The 26,844-nt window shown below is 42.8% G+C and overlaps 1 protein-coding gene across 1 annotated transcript in view; it reads right to left on the bottom strand.

Annotated features, from left to right (window-relative positions):
• The window catches only part of CLPB (ClpB family mitochondrial disaggregase), a 137,021-nt gene that overhangs the window by 39,974 nt on the left and 70,203 nt on the right, over positions 1–26,844 (bottom strand). The window contains exon 6 of the mRNA XM_032792608.2: positions 15,411–15,508. Coding sequence (XP_032648499.1) covers positions 15,411–15,508 — 98 coding nt within the window. The remainder of the gene's footprint in view (positions 1–15,410; positions 15,509–26,844) is intronic.

Raw genomic sequence — 26,844 nt, 5'->3', positions numbered from 1 at the left:
TGGCACCAATACATGGCACTTTGCTAGGCCAGTGATGTAGCACTGAGTGGGAAGAGCACTTCCTACTGAATCGCCCAGCCATGTAATAACAAGCGTGAGCTTGCTCATCTCAATAAATAAAAATACTAATTAATAATAATATCTGGATCTTCCTTAGCATCTTCTATTCAAGGGTCTCAACACACTACACTCATTAATGAATTAAGCCTTACAACAACCTGTGAAGTATGGAGGAACCATTATTATCCTGTTTCATGGACTGGAAAAACAAGGCACAGAGCAGCTAAACTCCAAAGATCCCAAAGGGCTTTGCATACACACAATGTACAAAGGGGTCATGGACAGAAGTTTGTTTACTTTGAGTATTTGCCTTCTTTCAGCTCCAATTCACAAGGAAATCAGTCCTGCTCCTCTCGCATGAGGAGCTGGGCCCAGTGATTCATGCATTTGTCCTCTCTGCACTCTTACTGAAATGTGCTGAAAACAATGTCAAATGTCCAGCTGGTGCAATGTGCAGCTTCCCACCTCCTCCTTCATGGGTTAGGCCACCGTGAACCCATCAGGCCTGTGCTTCAATCCTTCCACTGCTCTCAGTTCCCTTCGCCTGACAGTTTAAGGCCTTAAAATCATTAACAGATCCAGTCCCAGCTACATTAGACACTGTGCCTCCATCTCTGAACCACCAAGTCAGCGGTATTCCTCTGGAACAAGGCAGAGCACAAAGCCCAGAGCGAGACGTGGAATGAACTTTCAGGAGATTAGCTGAATCCAGGCTCTGACCATCTTTAGAAAATGCTGTGAATGCTGAGAAAGCCTTTCCCACCATGACCAGAATGACATTCACAGCTGCAACTATCCCCTACTCAACTTGAAACTGAAAAAAATCCAACTCTGACCAGAGACTTCTCTAACTTGACAAAAAGAGAAGAACCAGAGACCACATGAAGTCCACTAAGTATTTTGCTATTGCCAGTCAAATTTTACATGGAAAGTGCCCAGAAACTGGTGATGGGCGACAGCACAAAAAGCCTATGATGGAACAATTGATAGGGTCTTTTCATCATGAAAGAAGCTGACAAACATCTACATATGAGCAGAAGACAAACCTTAGAGAAATGTTTTAAAAGGTGTTTTGCAAAGGTGTCAGGAGGGATGTCCTATTTAATGGGGGTTCTGTCAGGAGACTTGAATTGGTCAACTGAGTAATTTGAGCAGACATTTCCCTTTTAAAATTCCCATGTTACAATTCATAAGTGTAGGGTTTTTAGCCTTGGTTTCCTGGTCAAGAACCTGGAGTACACTGTGGCTCTCTGAATTCCCCTGGAACTTAATAGGAAAAAATCTGCCTTTCCAGCGAGCTTGCACTGGGGGAAGCTGTGACAATCAGCAACAAGGAGAACAGAAAGGCCTGAAGAACATAGCAGTGATGCTTTGAAAATCCCAGTGACGGGGCACCCAGTTCTGACTGGGTATCCAGGTAGCTTTGACACTCAGTACTGATAGCAGTTTTCCAAAGGACAAATAAGGCCAGTTTTCTGCTTTAGAAATTCAGCTTATTATCTGACCATCCAATTCCTCAGCAGAGCACCAAAGGTGGCCGTCTGCACATCTCTCTGCACGTGACTTACTCAAGGTCAACAAGTGAGTCAGTAGGACTCCTGGCTAACACACCTGTGCTCTAACCACTAGACAATTATGCCTTGTTGGTACACTGAAAACACAGCACCCTGATAATGGACTTTGATGCAATGCAGAGATTTAGCTAAAAGGAGGTCTTTCTAAGGGAATACCTGGGATTCCGACTGGTGTACAATCTAAGCATTTAAACTGTCTTCTGAAGGGGACACTCTCACAACAAAAGCCGAACTCTGCTGTGAAAGCTGCAGCAGCCAGAGTGGATAAAACACATCAGCCAGTTTGCCAGTGTTTCCCTATTATGGTAGTGACCCTGACAGAAGTTAAAAAAAATAAATAGCAAACAATCCAATTTTGGCTGCTGCTATCAGTCTACAGTATAACAGAGATCCCATCAGTCCTGATGTTTCATATGGAGCAATAACTTCACTGCTGATCCCAGTGGAATGACACATGGAGGACAGAATCCAGTGTGTCAACTGTGTATCTCCCGCAGGCTTCGTATATATCACCAGGCTCAAACTGCTGCAGCTCCTTCTATATATCTATGTCTTTCTATATATCAGGACAAATACTTAATTTTTTTTTAAAGCAGTGTGAGGAATACAAGCTGTGCTGGTGGAATCCATACGATCCGTTCTGGTTTAGATGTAAAAGGAAGGGAGTGCACAACAGGAGAAGTAATGGAATGGACTGTGGTGCTCGTCTCTTTGGGAACCCTCTCCCTCTGGAGGACCAAGACCTGTGACACATGGTGTTAGAATTTAAAACATGAGGACACAAGAGATTCGAGGAAGGAAGCGAGACTATTCAGATCACGAAGAGAGTCTGCACTTTAATGTTACCATGAGCAAAGACAAGCCAGTGCTTTGCAGAATCTCTCTCGTTGCCTCTGCCTGAGCATATTTCCAGGGCAGGCCCTCAAAATGGCACCACCGTGTTAAGTGAGAGCATGCCCACTTCTCTCTTCTGAACTGAATTCTGTCTTGCGTTATTGTGTTTCACCCCCCTGTCCTATGACTGCAGCTGTGTTTGAAACAGGAAAACGCTTAAGTTACACTGTGATTGGATAAACAGGTCCCTCAGACTCCCCACAGCTACAATGCTTAATACAGTGCTGATGAGCCTATTGGGAAATGGATGTGAAAAGGGTCCTACCAAATTCACGGCCATGAAAAACATGTCATGGACTTGAAATCTGGTCTCCCCTGTGAAATCTGGCTATTGTAGGTGGCGTTGCTGCCTTCAGAGCTGGGCACCCGGCTGGAAGCCAAAGCTCTCTGGATGCCCAGCTTTAAAGGCAGTGCCACCACTAGCAGCAGCACAGAAGTGAGGGTGGCATGATGTGGTATTGCCACCCTTACTTTTCCGCTGCTGGTGGAGTCAGCACTGCCTTCAGAGCTGGATTCCTGGCCACCACCCGTCTTCTTCGGCCACCTAGCTCTGAAGACAGTGCAGAAGTAAGGGTGACAATACAACGACCCCCCTACAATAGCTGTGTGCTTCCCTTCCCCTCCTCCTCGGTGACCCTGTTTTGAGCTGGGATCCTCTCAGTTACAACATTGTGAAATTTAAGATTTAAATATTTGAAATCATGAAATTCAAGATTTTGAAAATGTTGTGACTGTGAAATTTACCAAAATGGACCGTCAATTTGGTAGGGCCCCATATATGACCTATTAGACACATATAGATTATTATTACAGCGCCTATGCAGTAAAAGAAGGGATAATTCCCCGTATGGGAATAACCAATACCAATATAAACTCTTTTATACCAGTATAACTGCATTCACACTGTGTGTGTGTGTACGTACTGCTTTAATTATACTAGTGTAGTTAAAAACGGCATAACTTATGTGTGTAGACAAGGCCTATGTGAGGGCAAAGCCAGCACCATCATCTTCCTGTGACTTTGTTTTTTTTTTATTTCATGTTTTGCAAAGGTTTTGTGGGGAACGTTTCTCAGGTCCAGGACAGAATTTCTGAGACACAGAGGGAGACACCTCTGGAATAGCCAACAGCCCAGTAAGACAGGAGAGTCCTTTGGCTCAAGCCCTCACTCTGCCTGATTTGGAGCAGGGACTTGACCCTGGGTCTCCCACCTCCCAGGTGAATGCCTGAATCATCAGGCCTGGCTGTTGTGAGGTCGGCTTCTCTCTAGTTTTTTTCCCAAGGTCTCGTTTTCATTCTGCACCAGAAAGATAATACATTTCAAAACCTCGACACTTTTCACAAAAAGAGACAGCAAAGAACAAAATACAAGAGGAAAATCTACCATTTTATGAAAAACAGAATCCAAGGTCAGGTCAGTATTCTTGCCCATTTATCTTGGTTTTATACTGCATTCATCACTGTAATATCTAGAGCCCCTTCAAGTTTTTGACAAACAGGATTTTTCTTCTAACCCTACCTGGAAGAAGTTTGTTCGAACAGAGACTGTCAACAGGGGAGTTTCGGCGGGAGAAGCGCCAGGCTCAGCTACAGACTTCTGTGCTTGGAGGTAGCAGGACTTAGTGAGTGCTGTATTTGGTCCCTTTGTGGATTGTTTATTTGACTGCTGTTTGTTCACTCTCTGTGTACAGGCTGCATAGCTGGGCGGTGGGCCCCTGAGTAAGTCCTTGGACCTTTGATCAGCCCAGCTGTTTGAAGTTTCTGCCCGTGAAGCTCAGCTGAGCTAAGCAGGGAAGACGTGGTCACTTGCTAGGCGAACTCGAGAGCTGTGAACACAGACCACGAACAGGGGAGTTATGAAAGGGACTGTGAGAGCCTTTCCTTCAGGTTCAGCACTGTGTATGATCTCAAGATGGCCACTGATGGAACAGCGGCAGTGACTGGCAATGGATGTGCAACATTCTCTTTCCTGCCTGACGACATAAGTGATTTCGTGGGCATGAAGTGGAATTTGGTGGCCATACTGGGAGGAAAAGATTCTTGAACTGGCAGGGCAGGGGGGAAAGTTGAGACGCTACTAAGAATCAGAGAAGCCGAGGAGTTCCTAGACAACCAGATTCAGGAAATACCAATACCCCAGGTTCCAAGCAGAACAGAGCAGGTCACAAAGGAATCAGTGAGAGAGGGACTCAGAGAGGAGGCTTGGAAGTTCATAACTGCAGGAGGTCATGGCAGCATTGTCCATGGTTGCAGACAGATGAGCATAGGCAGACTATGGCCACCAGAGAGAAGAGAAGTAGGAGGAATTCCACACAGCTAGAAGTTTCTTATCAATATTGGGTTCTCAACATGGAAATTACAAAAGATACCTCTCTAGATCCAGGTGGTCCAAGAGAATGTGTAGCTGTATGGGACAGATATGTATGGAAGCTTGGCCCAGCCTATAAGAAAATCAAGCTTACCCACAAAGATTTCTCCAGCTGTGCAAGGAAGACATACAGTCCTTGCTGGAGATTCAATACTCAGAAGAATAGAAAGAACATTCTGCAAGGGACAAGCGGACAAGATGGTGTCCTGACTTCCTGGAGCCAAGATATGAGATGCTGCTCTAAGCCTGGATAGGCTTCTGAAGTCTATGGGCAAGAAACCATTGGTAATGGTTCATACTGGCATCAATGACACTGCGTTGCGGGATATCTTGCAGATAGTAGATGACTTCAGGGGACTTGGAAGCGTGCTGAAGAAGAATAATGTCCAAGCAATCTTCTCTGAGATCCTTCTTGTTGCACAAGCACAGAAAAACAGAAGGCAAAAGATGCTGTAAGTGAATCGCTGCCTAGGTAAGTGATGTAGGGTAGAGGGCTTTGGTTTTGTGGAACACTGGCCCACCTTCTACAGGGAGAGGGGGCTCTATAGTTTGCATGGCCTCCACCTCAGTAGAAAGAGGACCAACCTCCACAGGAACAGGTTGGCTAGAGTAGTCAGGAGGGGGTTAAACTAATAGCAGAAGGGGAGGTAAAGTGGGAAGATATGAGCACTCAGCACAAAAATCAAGATGTTGTGAATAAACTTAGTAAGAAACCAAACGACATGAAAAGAAAAAAAAAATTAAATTGCCTCTACCTTAATGCTAGGATCCTGGGTAACAAACAGCAGCAATTGGTATTGCTCATTTATGAACATAAATTCAATCTAGTTGGTGTTACTGAAACCTGGTGGGATGAGTCGCACAATAGGAATGTTAAAATCAATGGTTCTAACCTATTTAGGAAGGATTGAGCAGCCAAAATGGGACGGGGAGGGGCACTCTACCTCAAAAATGGCATTACCTGTTTCTGAGTCATTGATAACTCAGAAGAAAATGATCTTGAATGCTTATGGATCATATCCTAACAGATCAAGCACAAGATAGGGTATTAGTTGGTGTCTGCTACATACACCAAACCATACAAGGGAACAGGATGACCGGCTCCTTGTGCAACTATCTATAATGTGCAGGGGGAAAAAAAACCTGTGAGATCATCAGACTTCAAGTGGCATATGCTGGAGGTTTCATGCTACTTGGAATTTCTAAACATTACAGATAACAATTTCCTAATTCAAAAAGTGTTTTAGTCAACATAAGGGAATTCTGTATTAGACTTTGTCCTAACTGACAAAGAGGAACTGACCACAGAAATAAAAGTTAATGGTAGCTTAGGTACACATGATCATGACTTGATCACATTTATAAGGTGTAAGCAGAATAAAGTCCAGAGTAGTAATATATATACTTAGCGCTTTAATAGGGCAAATTTCATAAAGCTGAAAATAATTATGAGCCAAAAAAGCTGGGAGGAAGAATTTAATCAGGAAACTGTGAATGATAATTGGGAATCATTTAAGGACACCTTACTAGATGCACCAAAAGCCACAATCCCACAATTGAGGAAAAAGGCTGGACGGGTTACAAAACCAATCTGGTTGAGAGGGGAAGTGAAGGCAGCTGTAAAAAATAAAAAAATAATACTTAACAAATGGAAAAAAGGTGAAGTTGATAGTAATGAATATAAATCAGAAGTTAATAATTGTAGAAAAATGGTAAGGGAAGCCAAGGGACACAAGGAGAAAGCCATGGCCAGTAGTTAAGGAAATAAGGAGTTCTTTAATTATATTAGGAACAAAAGGAATCCTAACAGTTATATTGGTCCATTACTAAATGGAAATGGTAGAATTATCAACTTTAATGCCGAAAAGGCAGAGGTGTTCAATAAATATTTCTGTTGTATTTGATGGGAAACAGATGTCATCTGTGGCAGATTTAATCTCGAGAAAAAATTCATAACTATGATTCTAGTCATATTATACAATGATGATAACACTCTTTCCATTCCAGTAGTATCTTGGGAGGATATGTTAATCAGCAGCTCCTAAAGTCAGATATTTTGAATCAGGAGGTCCAGATAACTCGCATTCAGGACCTTTAAAAGAGCTGTTTGAGAAGCTCACTGGACTGTTAATGCTGATTTTCAATAAGTCTTGGAACACTGGGGAAGTTCCAAAGGACTGAAATAAAGCTAATGTTATGCCAATATTTAAAAAGGGTAAATGGGATGACCCAGGTAATTTTTGGCCTGTCAGTCATCAATCCCAGACAAGATAATGGAGCAGCTGACGTGGGACTCGATTAATAAAGAACATGAGAACGGTAATCTAATTAATGCAAATCAACACGGGTTATGGAAACTAGATCCTGTCAAAATAACTTGATATCTTTATTTGATGAAATTACAAGTTTGTCTGATAAAGGTAATAGTGTTGACATAATATAGAATCATAGGGCTAGAAGGGACTGCAAGGGTCATCTAGTCTAACCCCCTGCCAAGATGAAGGATTTGTTGTGTCTAAACCATCCAAGACAGGATGGCTCCAGCCTTCTTTTAAAAATTTCCAGTGAAGGAGCTTCCACAACCTCCCTAGGCAATCTGTTCCATTGTCCTAGTGTTCTTTCAGTTTTTCCCCGAGATTTAATCTAAATCTGCTATGCTGTAGTTTGAACCCACTGCCTCTTTCCTGCCTTCCGTGGCAAGAGAGAAAAACATTTCCCATCTTTTTTATGGCAGCTTTTCAAGTATTTGAAGACTGTCCCTGCTTAATCTCCTCTTTTCCAAACAAAATATACCCAGTTCCTTCAGCCTTTGCTCTATGGTTTGCATTCCATCCCTTGGATCATCTTTGTCGCTCAACTCTGGATCCTTTTCCAGTTTCTCTACATCCTTCCTATACATTGGTGACCACTACTGGACACTGTACTCCAGCTGAGGCCTAACTGGAGCCAAGCAGAGTGGTACTATCACCTCCCATGATTTGCACGCAATGACTCTGTTAATGCAACCCAAAATTGTATTTGCTTTTTTTGCAACAGCATTGCACTGCTGACTCATGTTGAGATTGTGATTCACCATCACTCCCAGATCCTTCTCAGCAGGGCTGCTGCCAAGCCAGTTATTCCCCATTCTGTATTTGTGCATTTTTTCTTCCCTACATGTAGCACCTTTGTTTTTGCTGAATTTCATTTTTTTGTCCCTAGCCTAGTTCTCCAATTTATCAAGATCCCTCTGGATTTTAGTTCTACCCTTCAAAGTGCTGGCATCCCCCCATCCCCAGCTTTGAATCATCTGCAAATTCGATCAGTATGCTCTCTATTCCTACACCCAGGTCATTAATAAAAATGTTAAACAAGACGGGACCCTGAAGAGATCCCTCTGGAACCCCACCTGATGTCCCTCCAATCTGACATCATTACATTAAGAGCTACCCTTTGTTTGTGGTTGTTCAATCAATAATGTATCCACCTAATGGTAATTCCACCAAGTCCACATTTCTCCAGTTTTCTTTTCAGAATGTCATGTAGGACTGTATCAAAAGCCTTGCTAAAGTCCAGGTATATTACGTCCACTACATTCCCCCATCCACAAAAGCAGTTACCCTGTCAAAGAAGGAAATCAGCCTGGTTTGGCATGATTTGTTCTTAGTAAATCCATGCTGGCTGCTAGTAATTACCTCTTCACCTTCTAGGTATTTGCAAATTGAATGTTTTACACATTACTCTAGTAGCTTCCTAGGTATCGCAGTCAGGCTGAGGGGCCTATTGTTCTGCAGCTCCTCCTTTTTAAAGATGGTTAGCCCTTCTCCAGTCCTCTGGGACCTCTCCAATCATCAATGAGTTTGTAAATAGTATTGACAGTGGGCTCCTAGATTTCTTCAGCTAATTCCTTCAGTACTCTTGGGTGAATAGCATCTGGCCCCACTGATCTGAATTCATTCAAATTGGTCAGAAGATCTCTGATGTGTTCTTTATCCCGATTTGCATCCCTTCTTTATTTTCGGTGGTAACTTCACTAGTCATCCAGTCACGTTATTTTTGTGTGTGAAGACTGAAGCAAAGCAGATACTGAGCAGCTCTGCTTTCCTATCATCTTCCGTTACCAGCTCACCTTCAACACTGGGCAGCAGACACACTGTCCTTGATCTTTCTTTTTTGTCTGACATATTTGAAGAACTCCTTCTGGTTGTCCCTTACATTCTTTGTCAGCTGGAACTCATTCTTTGTCCTGGCTTTCCTGATTCTGTCCCAACACACTCATGCCATTCCCACATATACTTCCTCGGTGACATGCCCCTCCTTCCATTTCCTGTATGTATCCCTTTTGGTTTTTAAATAGCTCAAAAGCTTCTTGTGCAGACACATTGACCTCCTCTAGCTCTTCTTTTCCTTCCTCTGCAGCAGAATAGCTTGATGTTGAGCCTCCAGTATTACATCTTTTAGGAACTGCCAGCCCCCTTCAACTCCTTTCCAACTTTCTTCACTGTTCTTCAGTCCCGCCTCCACTGCCCTCCCTGATTCTTTGGTACGCTGTGCACGCAGTCAGGGGCAGCTCTAGGCATTTTGCCACCCCAAGCACGGCAGGCAGGCTGCGTTCAGCGGCACGCCTGCAGGAGATCCACCGAAGCCATGGGACCAGCGGACCCTCCGCAGGCATGCCAGCAAAGGCAGCCTGCCTGCCGACCTCGCAGTGACCAGCAGAGTGTCCCCAGTGGCTTGCATCCCCAAGCACGCGCTTGGCGTGCTGGTGCCTGGACCCGCCCCTGCCTGCAGTACCAAATCCTGACTTCTATCCAGAAAGTCTTCGTTTTCTCTGACGCAATGCAGGATCGATACTTGGACCTTCAGTAACACATGGCACATCCTGGGCAGGTCATAACAGCAGATCCCTCACTATCCATTTTTTCTACCTTGTAATGTATCAAGAGCCTCCTCGGATAATGTATTTACTGCTTGTATAAGCCTGAAAAACAGAAACTCTGTGGGCTCTCCCCCTAGGCAAATGCCCACACAAACTCACTCTGTTTGGGTCTCCTCTCTTCGATGCTCACTAGGTTCGCAACATACTTAAGACTTCTGTAAGGCATTTGATTTTGTACTGCACAACATATTGATTCAAAAACAAGAATGGCATAAAATTAACATGGCACACACTAAATAGATTAAAAACTGGCTAACTGATAGGTCTCATAATGTAACTAATTGGGGAATCATCATCAAGTGGTCCCAGAAGGATCTCACAGGGATTGGTTCTTGGCCCTATGCTATTTAACATGTTTATCAAGGACCTGGAAGAAAACATTAAAACATTACTGATAAAGTTTGCAGATGACACAAAATTGGGGGAATGGTAAATAATGAAGAGGACATATCACTGATTCACAGAGATTTAGATTGCCTGGTAAACTGGGTGCAAAGAATGTGTGTTTTAATATGGCTAAATGTAAACGCTTATATCCAGGAACAAAGAATGTCAGCCATAGTTGCAGGATAGGGGACTCTATCCTGAGAAGTAATGACTGAAAAAGATGTGGAGGTTGTGGTGGATAATCAGCTGAATATGAGCTCCCAAATGTGATGCTGTGGCCAAAGAGCTACTGTGAGCCTGGGGTGTATAAATGGGAATCTCAAGAAGGAGCAGAGAGGTTATTTCACCTCTGTATTTGGCACTGGTGTAACCACTGTTGGAATCCTGTGTCTAGTTCTGGTTCCCACAATTCAAGAAGGAAGTTGATAAATTAGAGAGGGTTCAGAGAAGAGCCACAAGAATGATTAAAGGATTAGAAAACCTGCCTTATAGTGATAGACTCAAGGAGTTCAGTCTGCTTAGCTTAACAAAGAGAAGGTTAAGGTGAACTGGGTATAGTCTAGAAATACCTACATGGGAAACAAATATTTCATAATGGGCTCTTTAATTTAGCAGAGAAAGGTATAACATGATCCAATGGCTGGAAGTTGAAGCTAGACAACTTCAGACGGGAAATAAGGCATATATATTTAACAGTGAGAATAGTTAGCCATTGGAACAATTTACCAAGAGTCATTGTGCATTCTGACAATTTTAAAATCAAGACTGGATGTTTTTCTGCTCTAGAAATTATTTTAGGGAAGTTCTCTGTGTCATTCAGGAGGTCAGACTAGATGATAACAACGGTCCCTTCTGGCCTTAGAATCTATTGATTGTTTGTTTTGTTTTTAATTTAACATACTGAAGTCTCAAATTTGGGGGCAGAGGCAAAACTCTTGCTCCAAAGGCCTGCAGTGTGGTGGAGCTGATGTTCCAAGAGAGGACTGGGCTTGTGCCAGTCTCCTGCACCCCAGACTAGTTGGATGAAGTACAGCACCTCTTCTGCCTTAGAAAACGACTCTTAGCCACAAGGGTGATGACAGGGCAAGTACTGCAGAGAGTCACGGAGACACTGATATTGCTGATGACAGCAACCTGCCGAAGTTTGGGAGGAAAGACTGAAGTGCTGGGACCTGCCTTCATTAGTTCTTTTGGTGTGACTCTGTGCTGTGATTCTAAGAGGCACCGCCAAGACCTTGCAGCCCAGGAAGGTGTACGGTTCCAGGGGCTTTAAGACAACTTTCTGCACTCCTAATTTTTGGCTGTTCCAGGGCTGGAGAGGCCCCTGGTGTAACTCAGCCCTGGACTTCTCTATGGGCTGCAGCACAGCTCTGAATGTCTGCAGGGCTGTGGGCTGCAACCGGACCTGCAACACACCCCCATCCCTGGCACTCTCCCTACACCGGCACCAGTCCTCAGGAGGCAGCCTTACGTCTGTCTCATTGGTGTCTGTGCCAGAGGACTCCTCCTCCAGTCTGAACTGGGGATTTTAGAGCCCATTCACACTGCTCCAGCCCTTTTACCCACAGAGGGGCTGGAGTGGGGGCTCAGGATATCACTCTCTGTTTAGCAGCAAGACATAACTTTCACTGATTTTTGACACCAACCATTTTTCTCCCTGTGCACGACTGGACAAGGCTCCATACAAAGCAAGTCACAATTGTTCCTTAATCTGCACTGCTTGCCTCCTTCCTGTCACCTTGAGACCAATGAACGCCCATGATCAGTGACTGGGGCAATCAGTGAAAGCCAGGGCTCACGCACAGCCACGCATCATGTTACTGCTACACTGGCACGACCAGAGAGGAAATCACAAAGAGAGCCTGACCTTGTTTCCATGTGACTTTAGTCAAATGTTCTCTGGGCAGGTAACTAGACACCAGTGAAAGCGACACCCCATTATACGACGTGAAGTGCTATGAATGGGGACTGTTTTCCTCTTCCGATAACTGATCTCTAGTTCTTCTGATTAAACTTTTATGGAACATCATTGCCATGTAAGTGCATTACACCAGTGTTACGTGCTCTGAAAGAGATGCAGGGACTGATACTCTGCTTTTCTCGTGCTAGACAGGAGGCAACAAAGCTCCTAGGTTCACCTGGGCTAAGAGGTTCTTGCGACATAGTGCCAAACGTAAAGGAGGAGAACCCATCTTTTTAATAACAGACACATTCTATTAGCTTTGTCAGACCTCACCTTGAGATAGCAATCCCTGGCTCCCAGTTGCTAATACGAGTCTGGTAATTGTGATCACTGGCTTTTATTATTCTTTATCCAGTATGGCACCCCTCCCAGCCATGATTTCATTTACGGGAAAGTATTCAAAGAACAGAGGTTCAAAAGCACAGCTGCTAGTGAGGCTGAATGTCTGCAGAGAACCTGGGCATGTGTAGGACACAACCTCTTTTACATTACAGGAAAAGGAATTTAAAAGATTAAATAAACTAGGATTATATATTTGTTTTCAGCTGGAAAACGTGTCAGGGATACGAACTAAGCTATTTAAGTAATGGCAGTCTTTGGAGATTTTGGGTGGCAGTTCATTCACATCATGGGCCAAATCTATCTCTGGAGTAACTCTGTTTGTTACAGCAAGGATTAATTTGGCTGCTTCTTATGAGGTTATTAGGATCCTGCTCTATCTTTGACTGTGCGGCTCCATGGATGGATGCTCTAAATACGGATGTCCAAAACAGAAAGGGCATGGCCTGAGAAGAAGCCATCAGGAACACAGGGGCCTAGTGGTTTAAGAAGATGTCTGGGATACAGGAGATCTACGTTCTAGTTCTGGCTGTGACAGGAATGTGCAGCTTTAGACAAGCCTGAAGTCACCAGAAACACTGGTCAGTACTGGCTTTCCTACTGGCAGTCTCAGCAGAGAGGTGAAGAACAGAACTGGCACAGCGACTAACTGAGTTGAGGCACACCATCAAGCTAATGTTGGGAAAGATGCCTTCATTTCCCCTATCCTAGGGATAAATATAAGGACTTCAGTCTTCAGGGCTGTTAATCTGCCAGCTTTCACCAGCAGTAAAGGTCACACAAGAACCTGGCCTCTTTACCACTTATTTACCTACTTTGGCCTATCCCTTTGCTATTAGCCCTGTCTGTTTGGCAATACATTCAAGTTTCATTAGCTTGTTTAGCAACATAAATCAGCTGGTCTATACACAAAACAAGATTCTTATAACACAGTAGAAGCATGCATAGCACTCTTTTTAAAAACAGATTTAAAAATACATATGAAAACTCCTTGTTACTCTGTCACCAGGATATGTAAATAAAATATATGTGATATGTCTACCTGGTGAATAGTTCTGTCAATTCATTCTCCAACTGTGATTAAAATGAGAAATAAATTCTCAAAGACTCTCAGTGGAATGCAGATGTAGGAGTGGGAATGCAACCCTGCCACCACCACATGTCCCTCAGCAGAATATTCATCACAAACCAGCTGCACAGACTTATGTTTTATATACACCCTGAATCATTTTCATTAGCAACTTCCACATATATTTATCTCCTCTCTCTCCTCCATCTACTCACTCGCTGACATTGGACTCCAGAGGCCATTTAACCAAGAGATGATTTTTTTCTCCTCTCAATGATTTAAGAATTTTGTTCTCAACATTTCTGTATTAAAACTTCTAAAGAGCAGCCCTGACTGTTACAGCTCACTCCAAGCAATGCTCTGGGCTAACAGGAGAAGCACTGGTTCTATGGAGAAATGCCACATTCAAGCTCTTCCTTCTTGTAACAGCAGTGCATAGAGTTAGAGGATGTGGCATTAGTCTAGTAGTTAGAGCAGGAGACTAGTGGCCAGGAGACCTGGCTTCTACTCTTAGCTCCACCAAAGACTTCCTCTGTGACCTTGGCTCTAGGTTTGACCATGGACTGTGAATGTGGTTTTACTTTGTCAACACTAGATGCTAGGCTTTGCTTAAAACCATGTATTAGCAGGACAGTTAACACAGTTTAACACACCTCTCATTTTCCTGGATTAGACAAGTTTTTAGGCCCACATCTTCAAGACGGTAAATTCAGTGTCTAAAGCTGGGTAACCAAAAATGGAGGCATCCCAAATTAAAGACCACTTTTGAAAACATGGGCCTTAACCTGTATCGACCTCAGCTTCCCCATCTGTAAAATGGGGACACTGATACCTACCCACTGCACAGGGGGGTTGTTAGGCTTAATGCACTGGGTGACTTGAGATTCTGGGAAGAACAGCACTCCAGAAGGGCAAATCATTATTACTACTTCATAATGATGTCATTACTATTTTAATAAATATTTGTACCTAATAATTTTAAATGATGTTTAATACTGGCGTCAGTTCTCCCTATCTAATGATCAGGAGCTTTATCATTACAAGGAAGAGAAGGAGGATGGAGGAGATCCAAGTTCAATTCTCTGCTCTGCCAGACTCATCTGTATGACCTTGAGTAAGTCACTTAGCCTCTCTGTGTCTCCATTCCCCATATATAAAATGGACATAATGGCACTGCAAGCATCCCCCACTCCAGGTCTATTCACTTCCTGGACCCTTTTCTGCAACTGCTAATATCAATTACTGCAATTGTGGGGTTTTTTTTCTCCTCTTTACAAACACATCCTTGTGCAGTATGTATGACTCCACTGTATCAAGGGAGAAAATGACTCTGGGAGAGGTTAGGTGAATGGCCCAAGGCCATTCCAGAAATTAAGACCGATGCTCAGGAGTTCCCAGATCCCAGGTCTGAGACTTCACCACTAGGTGAGACCTCCTACAAGGATCTGTCTTGAACTCACAAATCCCAGGCGTTTCAGAAGAGAAGACAGAGACAGCAATCTGATTTTACCATACTCTGCCTAGAGGCTACTGGGGTAAGCAGACAACAGGTGATCTTATTTGTGGTGTGCAGCTCAACGATAAGCCATGAAAAGCAACACAAGGGGCAGAACAGGTGGCCACAGATATATCTGAATATAATTCTAACACTTTTGAGTTATACATCATATAACTTTAAGTCATTTCTGAAGATACTCTGCATGTCATTCCAGAGACACTGAAAGGATCAGAGATGTAACCATGCTAAGATATCCTTCCAGAAGGCGCGTAGGGGCTGGAACAGCCCCCCTCTGTTGAAGCCTGAAGAGGAAATAGTAAGTCACCTGAATCAGACTCACCTTTGTTTCCGATGCTTTCAGAAGTTTCATGACCTCCCCGTCACGGGCATAATCCAGTGGTGTGTGCCCCATTTCATTCCTCTGCAGAGGGCTGGCACCTGATCGCAGGGGAAAAAGGAGGCATCAGAGTTCAAACATGGGGCAGAATAAACATGAAGCACAACTTGTGACCCCCACACTCCCCAGTGTCCTCTTCTAACCTTTGCTCTGAGGGGTATTCAGGTCAGAAAGGGACAATGTACAACCAGCACACATAAGGATGTCATGGGAACAACAAAAGGAGAGTGTCACTGTAACAATCAGCTTGGCAGGGGTGTGATGATGAAAGCACATGGAGTGCCTGAAACAAAACACAGCTTCATAAAAGCACCAGCTACTGGGCCTATGGCAGCTCCATGGAACCACTGCAGCTTCAATTGGATACGGTATTCTTCCTCACTTTCTGGTCTGAACTGTTGTCTAGGATTGCTGTGGCCTGTTTAACAGCTGCTGCCTTCTGCCACAGAAGTGACTGCATTTCAGCAGTGGTTCTTCTTCATCGGGGCAACTAATCTCTTTGTGAGTTACAAAAACAGTCAGAGAGACTCCGATAGGCACCCTCATGAGAGAAGCTCTACATACAATGTCCTAACACTGAGAAAGCTTCCCACCGCCCCATCACCATCTGAATCAGACTGAACTAGGGATAGCAAAAAGGTCAGATCAACTGATCCCCAGGGCCTTGCTGGCATGGAGGGCAAAATATGGTCCACTAGCTATGTTGGTCCAAGTTAGGATTGGCAGTTGTAATAAGGATGTCTAGGGAAGTAGTCAATGATGCAAGTATCAGAGACCTCAGCATATCCTAGCATTTCACGATATACTTGCAAAGGCAGAGATACATCTCAAGGCCACATACCACATGTATTGCAGCCCGCTGTCTCCAACCAGAGAACAAGGGCTATGAAAATATCCAATTTGCCTGTAACTCAAAGCTCTGAGGCCCTACCCAGCAAGCTTGAATGAACTAGCCAGTCAATATCTTCTGAAATGAGAGTGGCCTGTGAAACACTGACAAGCAGAGGCGTTGTGTAAATAAAGCACAGAGGGCCTGGAACAAGGGATTCCAGAGTTCTACTCAGTGGCTCTGACAACAACTCACTGTCTGTTCGCCCATCTGTAAAATGGAGATAACATTTACAGGGGTACCTGGGAGGGGTAGACCGTAAATATCTGTACAGTGCAAAGAAAAAATGCAAAGCATCAAAGCAGTATTATGCCATCCCCTCAACCAGACCAAGCTTTTATAAATATTGCCCTTCTTTCCCTCCCACTAGTCTACAAGGGTTATTTGGAAGAGCAAACTCAGAAACGATCACTCGGTTGCTTCAATTAACATATACTGATGAGGCTCTATTTTTGCCTCTACAATGTAGTCTGCTGCACAAAGCACACTATCCGCACTCAAGAACAGTGAGCAGCAATCATATTAAACTGAAGAGCTATCACTGAGAGAGCTCTTTGCTATCATGAGCTGGAGAGATTAGCCATTTTTAAGCGCTGGCATCAGGGATCTATATTTGCTTACAGAATGAAAAATGTGCTCCATAAACATTCGACACAGAGTAATTTCTATTGCAAGCCTTGTCATTGCACATAAAGAATATGACTAGGACAGGTGAGATTGTACACTGCCTGGGCTGGCCACTCAATATCTTTTAAACAGACAGTGGCCCCAAAATGCACCTGCAGCCCTGATCTTTTTAAAAACGCCTTCAGTTTGTGCTAGTCTGGATAGGAAGTGGGGAAAAGTTTTACGGGCTCTCCAAATGAAGACATCCTGGAGGCCAGGTCTGCTTTCATTTCAGGAAGGCTGAGGGTTTCTTTTTGCCCTGGATCTATCAATAATGGCTATCCAATATTGGCCTAATCCCCGTTAATGGCTTTGATGACTTGACTAATTGCCGCAATAATTGATAGAACCTGACTCATACAACTGGTCGATTTCACCTCAATAAAATATTACGCTTTAATAAATAACAGTGTCACTCCGTTTGCTAATAGAACACAAAAGTGGCTACTAGTTCATAAGGGCCCTGGCCTGACCTTCCTTCGCCTTCCCCCCTTCTGCCCCCCTCTCTCCCCACAAGCCAAGCAGCTGGTCCAGAGAGCAGAGCTTTTGGACAGAGCAGTCTTGGCAATCTATTGTGTGCACCCTGAGAGGGCTCCAACCTTTAGATCCTTAATAGTAGGCAATTTGTCACCTCCCACTAGCTGTCTCTAGCTGGCGATCAACACCTGGGCAACACCCCAGGCTGTGCAAGGCACCCACCTCCCCCTTCCCCTGTTCATATTAGTAGGCTCTAGCTTATAATATTTGATAAATAGCATGTTAGTTCACTCCTAGCATCAGTGCAGCAACGAGGCTGCATAAGGTCACTCATTGGGGAAATATGTTTCTGTCAGTGGTATTGAAAAAAGTTTAGTGGAGTGACAGGTCTCAATTTTTCAAATTTTATTAACTCCATCCTCTTAACAATTTGTCATGAATTCCTTCAGATTCCAGATAACTGTCAATAGGGCCCAGGATGGGTGAATATTGGCACTGCACATAATTATGCTGTTTTATTCAGTGACAAGTTTTTAGTAACTCCTAGTGAGGGGAAAACGCCACATGAAAAGGACAATCCTATACACAGAATGTAGGAGAGACTGAAGCTTTCCCAAGCTTCCTGCAAAGATAGGGGTGGGCAGGGGTTATGGCAGATAAGGATCCTTAGTGGTGATTTTATCGTGACTTTCTTGTCTAAGTCTCAAGCTGTTGAGATGGGACCCCAGCAACATGCCTGAGCATAGGTGCCAATGCCTAGGGTCCATTATCAGCTCTGCCAGACTCCAGGTAAGACCTTGGGGCAAGTCATTTCTGTTTCTCTCTCAGTACTTCAGTTTCTTCTGTACAATGGGGATAATACTTCAGCACCTCAGAGTGGTGTTATGAGGGGCTCAAACAACACTGATGGGATATATGTACATCAGTAGGTAATTACTTTTCTGCCAGAGGTGGACAGAGAAGAATAAATTGCATTAGTTGGAACCTGGCACACAGTATAATCGGATGTTCTGCAAACCATCATACAGACTGCAGTTCTACCAATGGACCTAGTCCAGACCTCCTCTCACTGTTCTAGTCCTGACCCTCTCTTTCGCAGATCACCATTCTTTGGTGTCCGTGACATGGATGAAGTGTCTGTTGGGAATCATCACGAGACCATCACTGTCCTGGTGCTGTCAGTGAGAGCTGTTGTTCGCGAAGAAGCCTGAGTAGAATAATTAAAATTCAGGGGAGCCACCCAAATAAGACACCCACTAATCCCCCTTTCCTTTGTTCATGCACTGACTGAAGGTATCACAGGACGATAGTGATAACTGCTGAAACCACACAACTGTCAGCAGAGCTGCTGTGGTACAAACAGAACCATCATCTTCACCAGCTGGCAAAGGCTTTTAATTTTCACTTGTATAATGTAAACTCCAAGGTAAAAACAAGACTGACAGAAGCAGAGTCACTCATTTCACAGTCGGAACTTTCTGCTATTGTGCAGGTGAGTCAAAAGCACATGGAGCTCTGCCCCCGGCCACCCCCCACCCCGATGCCACTTCTCCAGGGCTATTCAGCCAGAATCTCCTTGGGGAGAGAAGTTCCTACTCCTGACGATTGCCCAGAGCATTAGCTGTCTGAAATCGCGAAGGAAGAGGTAGTTTCACCATGAATGGCTAGGCATACAGCAGGGAGCACACTGCTCCCTCTCTGTACGGCTGGTGCAGCTCACAGTCTGGTGTGTGCTGCCGGGTGTCTTTCTCCTACGGATCCAACCCACAGCACAGCTTGCAGGCACTGCATCCCAGCATGCTTGATGCAATTCAGGGCAGAATTCTGTTCTAAGAGAGCAAGGTTTTGCAGGGTCAGGTCCACGGTTTCTTTTGGGCAAACACAGTTCTCTTATTCCACTCAGAACTGGGGAAACCTAAACCTATAAAGATGTATGCTGTTGGGGATGCCCAAGAAAGACACACTGAATGCCAGCTCCTCAGACCTGACAGACACTGAAACTAATTACATGCACTGCCCACACACTCAGGTGTGCTAAAACCAATTTGCCACTACAGTTACTTCTCTCCAAGGCCTTGTTTTGAGCACCAAAATAGCCAAGAATTCGCCAGGAGATAGCAGCCCGTATTACCTGCTGGGGATTACACAATGTCATCAGCCATCAGCTTTGACAAGCAGTGACATTATTATTGCTCTACATGGCTAGTTAAAGTAATATACCAAGACTTCTGTCCTCCTGAGTCCTCAGTGATTGAATTAGCATGATCACCCTTTTTCCAGTAAAATAAACCTGGTTTTAAATCAATAAGGCACAAATATTTCACAGGTAGCTTTTAACACAGTATTAACATTAAACAGCTTTTGCTGCCCTAAAGTAGCCACTGCAGACCCGTAATCCTATCAAATTTGGGGTGTTTTGGCTTTTTTTGAAAGATAAAAGGAACACATCATGGCCAGATCTTCAGCTGGAGTAAACTGCTGTAGCTCCATTTATTTATTCCTGCTAAGAGTCGGGCCTTCTTTCTTCATGTGATGCTTCCAGCAGCTTGGATTTCACCGGGTACACTTCACTTCAAAGGTTTTTTTCTCGGGCTGATGACAGCTCATCTCAATTGATTGGTCTCTTACAGTTGGTATGGGTACTTCCACCTTTTCATGTTCTCTGTATGTATATATATCTTCTGTCTGTGTGTTCCATTCTACGCATCCGAAGAAGTGAACTGTAGCCCACGAAAGCTTACGCTGAAGTAACTTTGTTAGTCTCTAAGGTGCTACAAGTACTCCTGTTCTTTTTGCGGATACAGACTAACACGGCTGCTACTCTGAAAACTGGGTACACACACACTCCCCAGGAGATGTTCATATCCCATCAAGGGAAAATATGGGGTAAAACTTTCAAGATTGCCAGAGTGATTTAGGACCCGTAGGAACATTTGAATATTACACTCTAGATCTTTTAGAACCCATCCCTGCTTGCCCTTCACTTAGGCAAAACTCCTGTAGATGTCCATGGGTATTTTTCCGAATTTAGGCTTCATGGGATTGACCCCTCTCAGTGTATTTACATATCAAGGCAAATTCTGCCCTCAGTTGCACCCAGGAAAACACCAACTTCCATAGGATTACACACAAATGTCAATGAGGGCAGAATGTGAACCAAGGACCAGTGTCTTCTCTCCCCTACGCCTCATTTTGGCTGTTTCTTCATAAACCAGTTCCAAACCCACATTTTGATTTGACAATAAGGGGTTGACCCTCAGCCGTTACTCAAGGATAAATCTCCCACTGAAGTCAGTGGGAGCTCATCGAGTAAGGGATGAAGGAGAAAGCCCCAAGTCTCTGACATGATTTATACAAGTCCTCATGTCAGGGCATGAGAGAAACCCTGACATTTCTCTTAAACCATCTTTCCAAAGACCCTTCCAAGGAAGCATGAACTGCAGAAGGAAGAAATACTGGAGGTGAACCACTGGCTGCACGACTAGCTAAATGTTTTGGTTTTGTGGCACACTGGGCCACATTTCAATCAGAGAGGGTGCTAGATAAACAGGAAGGCCTGAATCTCAAGGGTAGAGGACTGAATTTCTCTTCTGGAGACTAGCTAGAGCAGTCAGGAAGGCGTCAAACTAGAAATGCAAGGGGAGGATGCTAAGAAGGCAAATGTGGTACAAACTCAGACTCAGCCATGTTATGAACAAATTAAATCAATGCAACAAAGAATCCAAAAAGATGACTTTTTTTTTCAATGATTTATATACCAGTGCCAGGAGTCTGGGTAGCGAGCAAGAGGAATTAGAAATTCTAATTGATGGGAAGAAATTTGATATAATTGGTCATTCTAAAATCTGGTGGGACAATCTGCTTGATCCAAATGTTACAATCACAGGTTATAATCTGTTCAGGGAGAATAAGGGGAATAGTGGCACTCAACATTAAAGACATTAATACCTGTTTTGGAGTTATTGATAATTCAGAAGTGCAGTGTGCTGAATGCACATGGATCAATGAGCTAAGAAGGGAGGGAGTACTGCTGGGGGTCTATACAGAAGTACTGAATCAAACCAGGATGAGTTATTCCTTCTATATCTCTCTGTTTTGTGTGGAAAACCAAACTGTGTAGTTATGAGGGACTTGAATTTGGGAGACATATGCTGGAGGTCTCATGCAGCCACTAGCAACACATCATTACAGCTTCTAGGAATTATAGATGATAATCTTCTAATGCAAAAAGGTATTGCACCAAACACAATATAACTCTGTTTTAGACCTTATTATGATGGATAAAGATGAATTAATCATTGGACTGGAAGTTAGTGGTTGCCTAATGACAAGTGATCATGCTCAGATTACATTCCATATGGGTTAACAGAAGACAGGTCCAACCAGCAATACATGCACATTTTGTCTTTCCGAAGGGCTAATTTCCTGCAATTAAAAATGCTGAGGAAATTCATGAGCAAAATTGATTGGAAAGAAAAATTTAGACAGAAAAATTAAAATGAAATTTGGGAGTTCTTTAAGAAGAAATATTAAATGACCAAAAATCCAAGATTCCACAATCAAGAAAAAAGACAACTTTGCCTAAAAGCCCATCCTGGTTCAGTGGTGAAGAAAAAACCGCAATTAGAAACACAAAAGGAACATATAACAAATGCAAAGCGGGGGAAATAGATAGCAAGTGACACAAATTAGAAGTTGAGAAGAGCAGAAAACTGATAAAGGAAGCTCAAACCATCAGGGAGAAATCCACGGCTGGCAGGGCTAAGGACAACAGAAAAAAGTTTTCTTTAAGTAGATTAGGAACATTTTGCCTAATAGCCATTGAAGGCCCTATCCTCCATGAACTTATCTAGTTCTTTTCTGAATGCTGTTATAGGTCTGGCCTTCACAACATCCCCTGGCAATGAGTTCCACAGGTTAACTGTGCATTGTGTGAAGAAGTACTTCCTTATGTTTGTTTTAAATCTGCTGCCTATTAATTTCACTGGGTAACCCCTTATTCTTGTGTCATGTGAAGGGATAAATAACCCTTCCTTCTTCACTTTCTCCACACCATTCATTATTTTATACACCTCGATCATATCATCCCCACCTCCCCATTGTCTCTTCTCCAAGATGAACAGTCTCAATCTTTTTAATATCTCCTCACATGGAAGCTGTTCCATACTCTTGATCATTTTTGTTGCAGTTCCCTGTCCCTTTTCCAATTCTAAAATACTTTTTTTGAGATGGGGCGACAAGAACAGCAAGTAGTATTCAAGACGTGGGTATACCATAGATTTATATAGTGGCATTATTATATTTTATGTCTTATTGTCTATTCCTTTCCTAATGGTTCCTAACAATTAGCTTTTTTGACTGCTGCCGCACATTCAGTAGATGTTTTCCAAGAATGATCCATGATGACTCCAAGATCTCTTTCTTGAGTGGCACTAGCTAGTTTCAACCCCATCAGTTTGAACGTATAGATGGGATTATGTTTTTCAATGTGCACTTCTTTGCATTTATCGACACTGAATTTTATCTGTCATTCTGTTATACAGACACACAGTTTTGTGACATCCCTTTCTAAATCTTTGCAGTCAGGTTTGGACTTAACTATCTTAAGTAATTCTGTATTGTCTGCAAATTTTGATACCTTACCGTTTACCCCCTTTTCCAGATCATGTACGAATATGTTGAACAGCACTGGTCCCAGCACAGATCTCTGAGGGACATCAATATTCACCTCTCTATTGTAAAAACTGACCATTTATTCCTACCCTTTGTTTCCCATCTTTTAACCAATCCATAAGAGGATCTTAACTTTTATCTTATGATTCTTTACTTTTCTTAAGAGCCTTTGGTGAGGAACCTTATCAAAGGCTTTCTGAAAATTCAATTACATTATATCCACTGGATCACCCATGTTTGCTGAGCCCCTTATAGAATTTTAATAATGTGGTTAGGCATGTTTTCCCTTTACAGAAGCTATGTTCACTCTTCCCCAACATATCATGTTCATCTACATATCTGATAATTCTGTTCTTTACTATAATTTCAACCAATTCGACTGGCATTGAAGTTAGGGTTACTAGCTTGCAATTGCGAGGATCACCTCCAAAGTATTTTTTAAAAGTCAGTATCACATGTACTATCCTCCAGTCATCTGATACAGAGGCTGATTAAGCAATAGTTTACATGCCACAGTTAGTAGTTCTGCAGTTTCATATTTGAGTTCCTTCAGAACTCTCGGGTGAATGCCATCTGGTCATGGTGACTTATTACTGTTTAATTTATCAATTTGTTCTAAAAGCTCCTCTAACAACACCTCAATCTGGGACCGTTCCTCAGATTTATCACCTAAAAAGAATGGCTCAGTTTTGGGAATCTCCCTCACATCCTCTGCAGTGAAGACCAATGCAAAGAATTCATGTAGCTTCTGTGCAACAGCCTCATCTTCCTTGAGTGCTCTTTTAGCACCCTGATTGTCCTGTGGCCCCACTGATTGTTTGGCAGGCTTCTTGCTTCTGACGTACTTTAAAAAATTGTTGTTAGTTTTTGAGATTCCTCCTACCTGCTCTTCAAATTCTTTTTGACCTACCTAATTATACTTTTACATTTGACCTGCCAGAGTTTAGGCTGTTTTCTATTTTTCTCAGTAGGATTTGACCTCCAATTTTTAAAGGATATCTTTTTGTCTCTAACTGCCTTTTTCACTCTGTTGTTTGGCCATGGTGGAGTTTTCATGGTCCTCTTACTGGTTTTTTTAATTTTTATTAAGGGGATGCATATAGTTTGAGCTTCTATTATGTTGTTTTAAAAAGTGACCATGCAGCTTGCAGGCATTTCACTCTTGTGATGTTCCTTTTAATTTCCATCTAACTAGCTTCCTAATTTTTGTCAAAGAGCTCAACCTGTAGGGTTTATCAAAAGGCTTAAGAGGTGACTTGATTACAGTCTGCAAGTACCTTTATGGGGAGAAAATACCTGGTTTGAAAGGGCTATTTAACTTAGCAAAGAAGGACAAAACAAAAACCTGAAGCCAGTCAAATCCAGATTAGATATTAGGCACACATTTTTAATGGACGTGGTGCATTCACCATCTCTTGATGTCTTCAGACGAGGATCAGATGTCTCTCTGGATGATATGCTTTAGCCAAACACAAGTTTTACTTTAGCAAAACAGGTTGTTGGGTTCATTGCAGAGCTAACAGGGTGAAATTTAATGGCCTGTGATATAACAGACGTTAGACTGGATGATCTACCAGTTCCCTTCTGGGCTTAAACACCGAATTTATGAAAGCAGGAAGAGAATCTTTGGGGCTAATCCTGGGACTGCTTAGGGTTTTTGCTGTGATCATCACCTGCATGTGTGATTATTCTTCCCCAATGTTTTTAGGAACACTTTTCATTTTTTAAATAGGTACTATCAGGTTAAAAGTCCTATTTAGTACAGAGTCTGATAAAGGTGGCACTTTATTCAATTGCAGGAGAAGAGTAGCATTATGAAAGGCTCTGTTTAGAAATAATTTAAAAATCATTCTAACCTTTGACTTCCACCTCCTCAGGTTATTAAAACTGAAACAAATCTGATTTTTACATCATTTGTGCTATGGTAGTGCTCATCCCCATTGTGCTAGGCACAAACTCAGCCATAGTCAGAAATCATCCCTGCTCAGAAGAGCTTGCACTGTACATAGACAAGACAGACAAAGGTGTGGAAAAGGGAACAAAGAGGGTAAGTTAATTGTTCAAGGTCACATAGCAGGTCTATATCAGAACTGAGAACAGAGGCTTCCAGGTCTTCCGAGTCCCAGTCACTTCCTTGCTCTGTCCACATGCTTGTTGTATTTAATTTACCTTGGTCACTGAAACTAGAGAGGGCTGGACTCTAGTTATACACTAGTTGATTAGTTACACAGTACTGCAGTGTTAAAGTTCTAAACTACAGGAGATTGTTTTAAATTTTAAAAATTAACAAAAATTCTTTCATCTTTTAAAAAGGTCTCCCTACTGCACCAATGGCTACAGTATCTCAGTATGCTTCATTAAGAGTGAAATTCCACCCTATGCTATTTTGAGGGCATAAGTAGCACCTAACTATTGCATGAGCCTTGCGCTGGTCTCCTGCATAGGCGTTTTTTTCTCAGATGTTCCTCGGAGAAAAATTTGGTCCCATAGCCATAATTTTGCATCAGTTCTGCTAGAAAAAGAGAGTTAAATCTTTCCACTCCATTCTTAGTTTGCTACTATGCTCCTTATTGATGACCGTCTTAGCTATTGCTAAGCCTTTCTGTGTCTCCATTACCATGGACTAGCCTGCTCGGAGACCAGCTTTGCATCTCAAGCTAGTCCTGCACTTGTTTTTTTCATTTGTTTTTTTCAAACATAATATATGCTGGACACCTGCCTATATATTTTCACTATCGCATAAAACGTTTTTACCAAAATATACAATTAAGTACCAGGTTCTGCTCTCAGTTATGCTGGTGTAAACTGAGGGACTAACTTGCCTTCAATGGAGTTACTCTTGGTTTACAGCATTATAACTCAGATTGGAATTTGGCCCTAACTGTTAAGAGAAAATTATTCCACTGGATTATTTGACAAGAATTCTCTCTTGAACTATCCCAAACAATGGACATTCTGTAAGCGGGTAAGCATGTAAGAAAAAAACCAACCTTCTAATCACAGTGCAATATTTTGGAACCTTTGGTCTCGTTCAACTGAAGACAGATCGTATTCAAATGGTGCCAGTATTATAATGGTTAAGCAAACTGGCACTTTACACACACCTATCAAATATAAAGCATGCATGCAGCTCATTGCAGAACATACCTGTCAAATATGAAGCATGCACGTAGTTGATACCAGATATTATGTGGGCACAGAAGGAAAACTCCTCAAGACACAGTACATGTGCCTCAACACTCTCCACTTCTTAAACATTTAACTGATTTGGGACTGCCATCAGATACATTCGCTCCCCAGGATGTATCAGATGGGAGAGCTGTAGTTACCCCTTGACAGACCATTATAATCCTGGCTTTGTACTTTTGGCTTGGAAAAGTCTTTGCTGCTTGTGTCTTGGTGTTTCAGGAGTGTTTGCTCAGTCACCTTTCTCGTGCTGGTATAATTCCATTAGAACATCTCTATTCATATTGTTTTATAAGTGCCTCATTTCTAGGGGGAACAAAACCACTTTTAACCTTGATCTTAAGGTACCAATGTGAAAAGGGAAACTAAAAAATAATATCAGAGGGGTAGCCGTGTTAGTCTGGATCTGTAAAAGCAGCAGAGAATCCTGTGGCACCTTATAGACTAACAGACGTTTTGGAGCGTGAGCTTTCGTGGGTGAATACC

This window comes from Chelonoidis abingdonii, chromosome 1 (genome assembly GCF_003597395.2).
Source record: "Chelonoidis abingdonii isolate Lonesome George chromosome 1, CheloAbing_2.0, whole genome shotgun sequence".
Classification (NCBI taxonomy): Eukaryota; Metazoa; Chordata; order Testudines; family Testudinidae; genus Chelonoidis; species Chelonoidis abingdonii.
The sequence above is the reverse complement of the archived record's forward strand: the minus strand, read 5'-3'. Positions and strand labels throughout refer to the sequence as shown.